The following is a 14,610-nucleotide window of genomic DNA, read 5'->3' as shown; positions in this document are numbered from 1 at the left end:
AGTGTTGTGGGTAAGTGTTGGTCCCAATTGATGTATGATTTATGCATCTTAGATTAGCTGGAATAGCTCTTAACTTGTGGAGGTAGGAATTATCTTATTTGCTTGAGGACAAGCAAAAGCTTAAGTTTGGGTTGTGACCCAATCCTAGTGTGTAAACCTTATGGGTGATCAATTTTATGCTTGTTTATGAATGGGTGTTTGTTATTTAGATAGGTTTATGCTTCAATTGTGAAATTAATGGTTCCAAACATTGATTTATGCCTATTTGACATAGTCTCTTCTTGAGAAAGAGAGACCTAGTCTAGGTTAACTCAGATAATAAGGAATTGAGTCAATTGAGAGATTGATTAACCCAATTAAAGGGTTCAACCTAGAGATAGTAACAACCCGACTTGAGCTCTTATCAACCGTTTTGGTAGATACCCATTTGGTCTTGAGAAAGCCAAATTGGGCCAAACCATTCTCTGACCGAGAGATATTGAGTGGAAAACATAGTGTTGTGAGCTATAATACACCCCAGTCAATAAAACAGCATAAAAGTCTTTATCCCATTAGGCAAACACCTAGGTCATGGTCACAACCCTATGCCTTTTTATATCTTTGAAAAACATTCAAAAACAATCTTCTCTAGTTTTTATACCTTTAGAATTGCAATCTTTAGCGTAATTTTAGAAGTAAAAATAAATTCCTGTTTGTGGAAGTGCAATCTAAATACTTCACGTACTCCCTCGAAATATATACTACTAATTCCCATCTCAGCTCCCTGTGGATTTGATCCTGACTCTTTGTTGGGTTTTATTATTGCAAACGACCGTGTCATACCTCGTAAGAGGCGTGCATTTGGACATGACCACTGAGCAGAGTATTTAAGTTTTCAATTTCGAGACTTTGTTTATTATTTCATATTTTGAGCCCTAGACTTTGAAGAGGAGATTTGTGGAGAAATTTCACTACTACATTGGAGGTAAGCAATTCTCACTTGGATTTGGCTTTATATCTTGATTACCTATGAACTTCTACACCTAAAACTTGGGATTTTGAAAGGAAATTTGGAGTTTTAGCCTCCACTTTATGAGAGTGTATTTTGTGGATTTGAGTACCGATTTAGACTCATTTTTGAAAATTAATTATATATTTGGACTGGGTAGGTTATGGGTTATCGGGTTTTTATAGTAGTTTCAGATTTCAGGCACATGGGCTCGGGTTCGGGTTCGCTTTTGTTGAGTTTTGAGGATTTCTTCAAAGATCGAAACTTTGTGGATTGGGATCGCCGCATAAGGCATTGTTGATTTCCTTGGATGATGTTTGGCTTGGATTTGAGAGGTTGGAGAGTTAGATCTAGGTTTTTACACGATTCGAGGTTGAAAGACTAGCCTGAATGAGGTAAGTAACTTGTATAAACTTGAATTTGAGGGTAATTTTCGTCGGCTAGGGTATTTGTTATGTGATGGGGGGTATCGTATATGCGGGATGGCGAGCGTATATGCGTGCACCGTGATTTCTTATGATCCGGGTAGTTCATAGGCTATCATGTGCCTTGTTTTGCTATCATGCTTCTTTGATATCATGTTTTCTCCATTTGTATGACTACGTGAGTTATTATTCATGTTATAAATCATGTCTAGGCTATCTGCTTAATTGTTTGAGACATGATAAGGTTATTATTTTTATGTTGAACTATTTGCCTTAGCCGTAGTCATATTGTTCAGTCATAATAATTACTTCCGCATATTATATCTCTGTCTCTATGCACTTTTGATATGTCATCTCACATGTTATTGGTGTCCATGTGCGTGACGAGTTTGAGCTGAATCTGTGGTACATTGTGATATTTCATGTCGTATGTTAGATTATGTTTCTGTGAGATGTTGGCATATGGAGACTTGAGAGGATTGATAACTGATTTTGGGCCATAAATTTATGTTGGTATTGATATTGAGGTGACGTGGCGCTAGTCCCCACATTTGGCTAAATGGTACTGTTTAGGGGGTTACGCGTGCACCAGGCCCCATGTTGGGCTATATGATATTTATCGTTGACTTAGATCCGATTAGCGCTTGAGCGAGGACCCGCCCCTCCGAAGTAAGGTATTTACTATTTACTATGAGCAGAGGCACATGGTTTAGTCTTTCGGACAGTATTGTACTTGAATCAGACATTGTATTTACTTATTCTTTAGAGCTCATGCACTTAGTGACACCAGGTCGTGGGATGATTTGTTTGTATTGTGACTATTTATCTCAGTTAATTATCATTATTTCCACCGTTGGTAACACACTATGTCCGCCCCTGGCCAGAGAAAAAAAATAAAGCTCTCTGGCATGTTGGACTTTTGCTGCCTCTAACGTGCATATGCAGCACAATCTCCCTGCACACTTTATCAGCGACAAAACTACCTTGCTGGAATCAAAGCATGTCCCTTTCACGCCAAATGATGTATACTAGCCTAGCAAAAACACAATTAGCGATAGAGCTGCTGCCTGACTTCCTAGAAATAGAATCACTTAAATGCTTGCCTAGTTCGCCCAAAAGAGGTACAAAAAGTGATCTTTGCCTTAGTTTTGCTCATTCTTTCTCGTTTTGTATGATACTTTTTTCATTTTTAATTAGTTTGTGCAAAAAATAACAAATTTCTCTTTTTGAAACTATTTGATCGTAGTACTATACTTTTTGATCGTATTACTAGGATTATCCTTAATAACCATATTTGTCGCTAAGTTTTGTTCTGTACTAATTCTTTTTAATTATTAAATTCAGTGTTCAATCAAACGCTTCCGTGTAAAATGGGATGGTGAGAGTATTATATTTTCCTAAGGCTAAACTTCAGGTTTCTTTGCTTTTCCCCACCAAGGAAAATCATTGACATTTGAACGGTAATAACCGCCTCTTGCGATGCCATTAACGAGTGACACACCATAGTTATCGCTCCTTATTTCAACTAATGGACCCAAATGCTCTGCACTATCACTATATAAGGAACAATATATGCTGTGAATGAAAATAAGCAAAAAAGAGAAACAAATAATGTGGCTTGTTTAGGAATAATCCTGATTTTAGAATTTTCTCACAAACTTTTTTCAGGGCTGGTTTAATAAGATCACATTGGTGAAAAGGATTGACCTTGCACCATTTAACATCAACCATCAATCAGCCCAGCAAACAAATTACAACCACCTGACTTTAACTCTTTTAACATTTCAAAATTACCAATAGAAAAATGGACGCCTACAGAACAAAAATTAGTGTATTTTTTCTCCTTGTGTTACTCACATTTACTGCATTTGCGACAGCAACAAACATCCCAAGAAGGCAACTCAGTAACAAAAAATACAAAGGCCCATGCCGGGCCGAAAATGCAATCGACAAATGCTGGCGATGCGACCCAAATTGGATCGAGAATCGCCAGAAAATGGCCGATTGCGCATTGGGCTTTGGCAGCAATGCGATCGGAGGAAAGTCTGGCCGAATTTACGTCGTCACCGACAATTCTGACGACGATGTTGTCGATCCTAAGCCCGGAACTCTCCGATATGGTGTTATCCAAAAGGAGCCATTGTGGATCATATTTGGCAAAAACATGAAAATTAAGCTTAGTAGGGAACTTATCGTGACTAGCAACAAAACTATTGACGGCCGTGGATTTAATGTCCATATACAAAATGGAGCTGGCATTAAGATACAATCTGCATCCAACATTATTATTTCTAACCTCCGTATTCACAATATTGTACCCACCCCAGGTGGCTTGATCAGGGAGTCCGAGGACCACGTTGGCCTAAGGGGCGACGATGAAGGTAATGTTGAATTGTGTAACTATCTCGTCTTAAGAGTTTTAAGTTATTAGAAAGAACACACTTTTTAATTATTGAATTATATTACGTCTCAACAGGTGATGGCATCAGCATCTTCAGTTCGCATGATATATGGATCGATCACATCTCTATGTCTCGTGCAACCGATGGTCTTATCGATGCTGTTGCTGCTTCCACTAACATTACCATATCCAATTGCCACTTCACTGACCACGAAAAAGTAATGTTGTTCGGCGCTAACGATCATTACGTGCTTGACAAGGACATGAAAATTACATTAGCGTACAATCACTTTGGAAAGAGGTTGGATCAAAGGATGCCGAGATGCAGGTTTGGATTTTTCCATTTGGTGAACAATGACTACACTCATTGGGAAAGGTACACACTATTGAATTGTCTAACCGTCTCATTTAAATGCGCTAGAAAACACGATTCGATTAAATTACTTAATTATATTATGTCTGTATTGATAGGTACGCTATTGGCGGAAGCAGTGGAGCCACCATCATTAGTCAGGGTAATCGATTTATTGCTGAGGACGAATTGTTGGTGAAAGAGGTAACATATAGGGAAAAACTTACGGCGAGTGTGGCGGAATGGATGAAATGGACTTGGATATCAGATGGTGATGATATGGAAAATGGTGCAACATTTACACCATCTGGTGACCAGAATTTACTCGATAAAATTGACCATCTCAATCTGATTAAACCAGAACCTTCTTCTAAAGTTGGAATTCTTACTAAGTTTTCTGGTGCTCTGTCTTGTGTCAAAGGACGCCCATGCTAAAACATTTTTCAGATTTATTTTCGGTGAACCCCCAATTCACCACCAAAAAAAGGAAGAAAAAAAAGATAAAGAAAGAAATTAATATTGTTATACATGCAAATGGCATTATTTGTTTTCTGGTTTACATTTCTTCTTTCTTTTGGTGATGGGGTGACCTAGAGGATTGTTATGTTACATTTAGTTCATCAGATAAAGCATTGACAATTCTCTTCTCTTCTTCGCTTGTCTGTTATTATTGACCGAAAAACTAATTCACTTTACACCAAATCAATAAATACATAATATGTGTTTTCGATTTATAGTTTGTACGAAATTAAAACATGTTAAAAATAAGCAGTGGTTAAATACTCCACATTCGTAGATTTAAAATCATGATTCACATTTGGCAATTATATGCGATTTACATTAATAAACAACCAACATAAAAATAGGGACGGATCCCGATTTAAAGTTAATGAGTTCCTATAACGATCTCAAGTTAATATACAATAGTTAATGGGTTCACACTTCACAATATAATATTTATATATATTTAATAAATGTCTTATTATATATACAAAGCATGAACAAAAGTTAATGGATTCGGATGAACCCGGTCTTCATGCTCTGGAGAACATGAATAAGAAAGCACTAAGATCGTATATATATTTCTATTGGTAACAAGTCCTCTTCATTAAAGACGTCAGATGGATACTTTTCCATGTAAATTTTTAGAATTAGTAATTGTAACATAGAATTAAATGGATAATGCAAGGAAAGCAAAATAAGGTTTTAAGAGCTGCGAGTGAGAATGCCATCCACTTAAAATAAAAGCCAAACGGACAAACAAATTTATTCATATGTTATTCTAAACTCACTAGCCCGATTAATTTGGATTGACAGTAGATAGGCTTATTAAAGAAAGTAAAGTACTATCTGTCGAAATGTTCTGTATTATCAGAGTTCAAACTCAAGACTTTGAATTTAGTTAAAGGCGATGAAAAACTAATTCACATATAATGTTTACACCAAATCAATAAATACGTGATATGTGTTTTCGATTTATAATACGAAATTGAAACATGTTAAAAATAAGCTGTGGGTAGATACTCCACATGTTCGTAAATTTAAAATCTTAGATTCACATTTGGCAATTGCATGCAATCGACATTAATAAACAAGTCTTTTAAGTCCTCGGACGACATAAGAAAAGGCTTCGTAGAAAAGGAAGAACATAAATAAGAAAGGACTAAGGCCGTATATTTCTGTTGGTAACAAGTAATGACATCAGATGGATACTTTTCCATTCAAAATTTTTAGAATTAGTAATTGCAACATAGAATTAAATAGATAAGTGTCACGATCCGGAATTCTCACCATCGGAATCGTAATGGCGCCTAACATTTCACTTGTTAGGCAAGCCAACACATTAGAGATTATTAAGCCAAATTCTTAAACATTTCAATGATTAACAACAATTAAGCCATAACAAGTTATAAAAATGCGAAAATCCATAACAACCTTAATATTTATACAAAACTACCCAGAGTCTGGTGTCACAATTCACGAACTTCTAAGATTAACTACAAGTAACTGGCTGAAAGAAAGTACAACTGTTTTCGAATTATAAGAAACGGTAAACTGAAACAGCTAGAAGGGGACTCCAGAGTCTGCGGACGCCGACAGATCTACATTGGGTCTCCTGTGGAATGAAGTCAACAGCTAGCCTCAAGATCAGCTCAGACCAACACCAAAATCTGCACAGGAAGTGCAGAGTGCAGTATCAGTACAATCGACCCCATGTACTGGTAAGTGTCGAGCCTAACCTCGGCGAAGTAGTGACGAGGCTAAGACAAGACACCCACAAACAACCTGTGCAGTATAACAATATATATATATATATATATATATATATATATATATATATATATATATATACCAATAATAGCAGTAAAGGAAGAACAAGACAAGCAATATTGGGAGGGGGACATGCTGAGGGGATCGCAAGGTAAAGAATCAAAGCAGTGATGAAGACTTGATCAATCAATATGCCTTAAACAGATAGAATAAGCAAAAGTGGTAAAGGAAACTGCACGGCATCACCCTTCGTGCTTTTACTCTCAATTTAACCATATGAAACAATAGAAACGGCACGGCATCACCCTTCGTGCATTAACACTCTCATAACATGGCACGACATAACCGTTCGTGCATTAACACTCACAATATGGCACGGCATCACCCTTCGTGCATTATCACTCACAAAACATGGCACGACATCACCCTTCGTGCTTTTACACTCTCCCCACCAAAGCAAGGAACAATAATAACAGGGAGATAGAAATGGCAATAACAAATCTTATTTCAACATTTGATTCCACAATATCAACCTCATCTTTGAGTCAATACTCAATCGATACCAAGGTCCGTAAACATGATAGGAGTGCTCAACATAACAAGTAGCTAGTCTAAACAAGGATAATATGATCAACGAAAGCAACAATCACAAGAATAAGACCCACTCGCATGTTATAACTCGACAACAACGCATAGGTACTCGTCACCTCACATATACATTGTACCTAACATTCAAACACGTAGCAAATAGGCAAATAAGACCTAATCCCTCAAGCCAAGGTTAACCATGACACTTACCTCGCTCCAACGGCCAAACTCAAAGCTCAACCACCGCTTTTCCCTTCACACAAGCCTCCAGATCAATAGAATCTAGCCAATTACCAACCAAACGATTCAATTTAAGCCTTAGGAACTACCCACATAGCAAAGGATTCAATTTAGGCCATTTTTAAAAAAGTCAACAAAAGTCAACACCTGGGCCCGCTTGGTCCAAACTCGAAATTTAGACCAAAACTCGATTACCTATTCACCCCCAAGCCCGGATATATAATTGGTTTTGGAATCCGACCTCAATTTGAGGTCTAAATCCCCAATTTTTGAAATCCCTAGTTTCTACCCAAAAATCCCTAATTCCACCATGAAAACCTTAGATTCTAGGTTGAAATCTGGTAAAATGAAGTGAAAGATTAAAAGAAACTAGTTTAGAATCACTTACCTATAATTTGGGAAAGAAAGGTTCTCTAGAAAATCGCCTCAGGTTTTTTAGGTTTTGAAAATTGAATAGGAGAAAAATCACGTCCAAAAGTTATTTTGATCAGCTGTAGGTGTCGCATTTGCAACCTGGCGTTCGCAAATGCGAACCCCGCAAATGCGAAGAACCAATCGCAAATGCGAAGGTCTCCCATTCCTGCTTGCATCGCAAATACGAAGGAAATCTCGCAAATGCGAGCCTGACCCTTTCCGCAAATGCGATCACTGCCTTCCCCCGTCCCAGCTCGCAAATGCGAAGTATTGTTCGCTAGTGCGAACGTTGGCCTTCCCAGCCACTCTTCGCAAATGCGATGAGTGGATCGCAAATGCGAACCCAACAGTGGTCGCAAATGCGATTATTGACCTCGCATCTGTGAGGTCTGAGGCCTACAACAAAATCTGATGCACCATCAGTGTTCTAAGTCCTATTTTCACTCCGTAGCCTATCCGAAACTTATCCGAGCCCTCAGGGCTCCAAACCAATCATGCACACAAGTCTTAAAATATCATACGAACTTGCTCGCGCAATCAAATCACCAAAATAACATCTAGAACTACGAATTTAGCACCAAATCACATGAAATTTTTAAGAAAACTCTGAAACTTCTAGTTTCCCAATCGGACGTCCGAATCACGTCAAACCAACTCCGTTTCTCACCAAATTTCACAGACAAGTCATAATTATGGTATTGGACCTGTACCGGGTTCCGGAACTAAAATACGGACCTGATTTCTAAAAAGTCAAACCTTGGTCAAACATTTCCATTTCATTAAGCCTTTAACTATCAAATTTCGACAAAGTCCGATATCTCGGGCTAGGGAATCCCTATTTCGACTCTGGGCATACGCCCAAGTCCCAAATCTCAATACGGACCCACCGGGAATATCAAAACATGAATCCGGGTTTGTTTACCAAAAGGTTGACCGAAGTCAACTCAAATGAAGTTTTTAGGCAAAATCTCTTATTTTTAACAACTTTTAATATAAAAGCTATCTGAAAACACGCTCGGACTATGCACGCAAATCGAGGAGGGTAAGAACGAGATTTTTAAGGCTTAAAAGAGCAGAATTGATTTCTAAAACATACGATGACCTTTCGGGTCATCACATTATCCACCTCTAAAACATTCGTTCGTCCTCGAACGGACGTAGAAAAGTACCTGAGCTAGTGAAAATGTGGGGATATCTACTCCGCATATCGGACTCGAACTCGGACTCCCAGGTAGCTGCCTCAATAGGCTGACCTCTCCACTGAAGGATAACTCTTCGATCTCAACTGACGAACCTGCCGGTCTAAAATAGCTACCGGCTCCTCCTCGTAGGTCAAATCCTTGTCCAGCTGGATAGTGCTGAAGTCTAACACGTGGGATGGATCGCCGTGATACTTCCGGAGCATGGACACATGGAACACCGGATGGACTGCCGATAAACCAGGTGGCAACGTAAGTTTGTAGGCCATATCTCCCACTCGCTCAAGGATCTCAAAAGGCTCAATATACCTAGGGCTCAACTTGACCTTCTTTCCAAACCTCATTACACCCTTCATGGGTGATACTCAGAGCAACACTCTCTCTCTGACCATGAATGCAACATCACGAACTCTACGATCGGCATAACTCTTCTTCCTGGGCTGAGCTGTACAAAGTCGATCCTGAATAATCTTGACCTTATCCAAGGCATCCTGTACTAACTCTGTACCCAACAATCGAGCCTCCCCCGGCGCAAACCATCCAACTGGCGATCGGCACTGCCTACCATATAATGCCTCATAGGGAGCCATCTGAATGCTCGACTGATAACTATTATTGTAGGCAAACTTCGCTAGCGGAAAGAACTGATCCCACGAACCTCCGATGTCTATAACATACGTATGGAGCATATCCTCTAATATATGAATAGTGTGCTCGGACTGCCCGTCCGTCTGAGGATAAAATGTTTTGCTCAGCTCAACCCGTGTGCCAACTCACGCTGCACTGCCATCCAGAAATACGAGGTGAACTGCTTACCTCGGTCAGAAATGATAGACACGGGCACACCGTGAAGATGAACGATCTCACGGATATAAATCTCTGCAAACCTCTCTGAAGAATAGGTAACTGCCACAAGAATGAAATACACTGACTTGGTCAGCCTGTCCATAATGACCCAAACTGCATCAAACTTCTTCTAAGTCTGTGGGAGTCCAACAACAAAATCCATAGTGATACGCTACCACTTCCACTCAGGAATCTCTAACTTCTGAAGCAAACCACCGGGCCTTTAATGCTCACACTTTACCTGCTGACAATTTAGACACGAGACACATATGCAACTATATCTTTCTTCATTCTCCTCCACCAATAATGCTACCGCAAGTCCTGATACATCTTGCCGGCGCCCGGATGAATAGAATATCAGGAACTGTGGGCCTCTTCAAGAATAAACTCACGAAGTCCGTCCACATTAGGCACACAAACACGACCCTGCATGCTCAAAACTCCATCATCTCCAATAGTAACCTGTTTGGCACCACCGTGCCGCACTATGTCCCTAAGGACAAGCAAATGAGGGACGTCATACTGTCGATCTCTGATACGCTAAAACAAAGAAGACCGAGCGAGTGTACAAGCTAGAACACGGCTGGGCTCAGAAACATCCAACCTCCCGAACTGATTGGCCAAAGCCTGAACATCTAATGCAAGCGGTCTCTCACCGACTGGAATGTACGCAAGGCTGCCCATACTGGCTGACTTCCTACTCAAAGCATCGGCCACCACATTGGCCTTCCCAAGATGATACAAGATGGTGATATCATATTCTTTCATTAGCTCCAACCACCTCCTCTACCTCAATTTGAGCTCTTTCTGCTTGAACACGTACTGCAAACTCCGATGATCCGTGAATACCTCACACGGCACGCCTTAAAGATAATGCCTCCAAATCTTCAGCGCTTGAACAATGGCTGCTAGCTCTAGATCATGGACGGGGTAATTCTTCTCGTGAACCTTCAGCTGCCGCGAAGCATATGCAATAACCTTACCACCCTGCATCAATACTGCACCCAGACCAATACGAGATGCATCACAATATACCGTATAAGATCCTGAATCTGTGGGCAACACCAACACCGACGCCGTAGTCAAAGCTGTCTTGAGCTTCTGAAAGTTCGCCTCACACTTGTATGACCATCTGAATGGGGCACCCTTTTAGGTCAACCTGGTCAATGGGGTTGCGATAGATAAAAAAACCCTCCACAAACCGACGGTAATAAACCGCCAAACCCAAGAAATTACGGATCTCTGTGGCTGAAGTAGGCCTAGGCCAATTCTAAACGGCCTCAATCTTCTTAGGATCCACCTGAATACCCTCTACTGATACAATGTGCCCCAAGAAGGCGACCGAGTCTAACCAAAACTCGCATTTTGAAAACTTAGCATATAACTGACTGTCTCTTAGAGTCTGAAGTACGATCCAAAGATGCTACTCGTGCTCCTCTTGGCTGCGGTAGTAGATCAATATATCATCAATGAACACAATCACAAAGGAATTCAGATAAGGCTTGAACACCAGTTCATCAAATGCATAAATGCTGCTGGGGCATTTGTCAAGCCACATGGCATCACTAGAAACTCATAATGCCCATATCGAGTCCGAAAAGCTGTCTTAGGGACATCGGATGCCCTAATCCTTAACTGATGGTAGCCAGACCTCAAATCGATCATTGAAACCATCTTGGCACCCTGAAGCTGATCGAATAAGTCATCAATCCTCGGCAATGGATACTTGTTCTTGATAGTGACTTTGTTCAACTGCCGATAATCTATGCACATTCTCATCAATCCATCTTTCTTCTTCACAAACAACACGGGCGCACCCCAGGGCCATACACTAGGTCTAATAAAGCCCTTATCAAGAAAATCTTGCAATTGCTCTTTCAATTCTTTCAACTCTGGTGGGGCCATACGGTATGGCGGAATAGAAATAGGCTGAGTGCCCGGAACCAAGTCAATATAGAAATCAATATCCCTATCGGGTGGCATTCCCGTTAGGTCTGCAGGAAATACCTCTGGAAACTCTCAGATAACTATTAGAGAATCCATGGAAGGAATCTCCGCACTAGAATCATGGACATAAGCCAAATAAGCTAGACACCCCTTCTCGACCATACACCGATCCTTCATATAAGAGATAACCCTGCTAGTAGATTGACATGGAGTCCCTCTCCACTCTAATCGAGGCAACCCCGACAAGGCTAAGGTCACCATCTTGGCATGACAATCCAATATAGCGTGATAAAGTGATAGCAAATCCATACCCAATATAACATCAAAGTCTACCATATCAAGAAGCAAAAGGTCCACACTAGTCTCAAGACTCCCAGTGGTAACCATACACAAACGATAAACGCGGTCTACTACAATAGCATCTACCACAGGTGTGGACACATATACGGGGGCACTCAAAGAATCATGGGGCACAACGAAATATGAAGCAAAATAGAGGGACACATACGAATAAGTAGAAGCCGGATCAAATAGAACTGAAGCATCTCTACTGCAAATTGAAACCGTACCTGTGATGACGGCGTCAGAAGACGCAGCCTCAGGACTGGATGGAAAAGCATAACATCGGGGCTGGGCCCCACCACTCTGGACTGCATCTTTAGGACGTGCCCTAGTTGGCTGGCCTCCACCTCTAGGAGCCTGACCTCCACCTCTAATGGCCTGACCACCACCTCTGGCTGCCTGACCCCTACCTCTAGCTGGCAGAGCGGACGGTGAAGCACCCGGTGCCGTGACCATGGCACGAGAACCCTGAAGCTGAGAACTACTCAAGGCACGAGGGCAAAATCTAGCAATGTGCCTCGGATCACCACAAGTATAACAAGACCTCGGCTGCTGTGACTGATGTCCCTGAAACTGACCTTGTCGTCCCGAGTAACCACCCTAAAAACTCTAGAGTGGAGGTGCACTAATAAGAGCTGGCGGTGCACTGTAGGCTAGCTAATCGGAATAATGCATATGAGGGCCACGACCACCTGAAGCACCGTGAGAAGCTTGGAGTGCTGAATGAAACGGCCTGGGAGGATGGACTCTACCAAAAGTACCTCAGCCTCCAGATAAGGCTCCACTGAATCCACCAGAGTGACGCGACCTCTTATCAGACCCTTGACCACTCCCCTGAGCTAATACCATCTCGACTCGCCTGGCAACCTTGGCAGCCGTCTGAAAAGAAATCTCGCTCCCAGTCTCCTTAGCCATCTGCAATCTGATAGGCTGAGCAAGTCCCTCAATAAACCTCCTCACACTCTCTCTCTCTCTCTCTCGGTAGGAAGCAGAAGAATAGCATGACAGGACAAATCCACAAAGCGGGTCTCATACTGAGTGACGGTCATACTGCCCTGCTGGAGACGCTCGAACTGCCTGCAATAGTCCTCTCTTAGGGTGACAGGAAAGAACTTCTCAAGAAATATCTGAGAGAACTGATCCCAAGTAAAAGCAGGCGATCCAGCTGGTCTTGTCAATACAAAGTCATTCCACCATCTCTTGGCGGAACAAGTCATATGAAACACAGCGAAGTCGACCCCATTGGTTCCACTATCCCCATGTTCCGCGGCACCTCATGGCAGAGGTCAAGATAATCTTGGGGATCCTCAGAAGATTCACCACTGTAGTGAACTAGAAAGAGTTTGGTGAACTTGTCCAATCTCAATAAACCCTTGGGAGTCATAGCATGACCATCACCGGTTTGTGCCGCAACAACTGGCTGGACTACTCCAACTGGTTGAGCTGCTGGAGTCTGATACTGGGAAGCCACCTGCTCCGAGGTATGAGTAGCAGGAGTCTGTGCTCCTCCTCCAGCTTGAGAGACGGCTGGTGCCATGGGAAAAGTGCTAGTCTGGGCAACACTCTCCATCAAGCCCACCAAACGAACCAAAGCATCCTGTAGCACTAGGGTGGCGATGAACCCTTCTGGGACCGGAGCTGGTCCTGCTGGTATGGTCTGGGCTGGAGCCTCCTCATCAAACTCTACCTGAGGCTCCACCGCTGGTGCTGCTGCTCAAGCTCTGGGCTGAGCCCTGCCCCCGCCTCGGCCTCGTCCTCTGCCCCTCGTAGGAGCTGTCACTGGGGGCTTTGGCTGCTACTCAACTGAAGATGCGGTACGTGTTCTCGCCATCTGCGAAAGAACAAGAGTAGAAGATTTCGATTAGCACTGAGAGAACAAAATCGCACGACAGAGAATAATAGAAGTGACATTGTTCCTAAACTCTATAGCCTCTGAGAGATAAGTACAGACGTCTCCGTACCGATCCCTCAGACTCTACTAAGCCTGTTCGTGAATTGTGAGACCTAGGCAACCTAGTGCTCTGATACCAACTTGTCACGATCCGGAATTCCCACCGTCGGGACCGTGATGAAGCCTAACATTTCACTTGCTAGGCAACTAAACTTTAGAGATTATAAAGCCAAATTATTAAACATTTCAATGATTAACAACAATTAAGCCATAACAAGTTATAAAAGTGCGGAAATCCATAACAACCTTAATATTTATACAACTACCCAGAATCTGGTGTCACAATTCACGAACTTTTAAGATTAATTACAAGTAACTGGATAAAAGAAAGTACAACTGTATTCGAATTAAAAGAAACAATAAACTGAAACGGCTAGAAGGGGACTCTAGGGTCTGCGGACGCCAGCAGATCTACCTTGGGTTTCCTGTGGAGTGAAGTCAGCAGCTAGCTTCATGATCAGCTCGGACCGACACCAAAATCTACACAGGAAGTGCTGAGAACCCGATAGTGGTCGCAAATGCGATGATTGACCTCGCATTTGCGAGGTTTGAGGCCTGCAACAAAATCTGATGCACCAGAGGTGTTCTAAGTTTTCACTCCGTAGCCTATCTGAAACTCACCTGAGCCCTCGGGGCTCCAAACCAA

General features: G+C 41.9%; 1 protein-coding gene across 1 annotated transcript; it reads left to right on the top strand.

Annotated features, from left to right (window-relative positions):
* Positions 1-3,008: 3,008 nt before the first annotated feature.
* Positions 3,009-4,818, top strand: LOC109208963 (pectate lyase). The gene is made up of 3 exons (XM_019372123.1): positions 3,009-3,794; positions 3,890-4,190; positions 4,286-4,818. Exons 1-3 carry the CDS (start codon positions 3,218-3,220, stop codon positions 4,599-4,601), a joined length of 1,194 nt encoding a protein of 397 aa, XP_019227668.1. The 5' UTR covers positions 3,009-3,217; the 3' UTR covers positions 4,602-4,818.
* Positions 4,819-14,610: the final 9,792 nt, after the last annotated feature.

This window comes from Nicotiana attenuata, unplaced genomic scaffold (assembly GCF_001879085.1).
Source record: "Nicotiana attenuata strain UT unplaced genomic scaffold, NIATTr2, whole genome shotgun sequence".
NCBI classification, from domain to species: domain Eukaryota; kingdom Viridiplantae; phylum Streptophyta; class Magnoliopsida; order Solanales; family Solanaceae; genus Nicotiana; species Nicotiana attenuata.
This window is presented reverse-complemented; position numbering and strand designations above follow the sequence as displayed.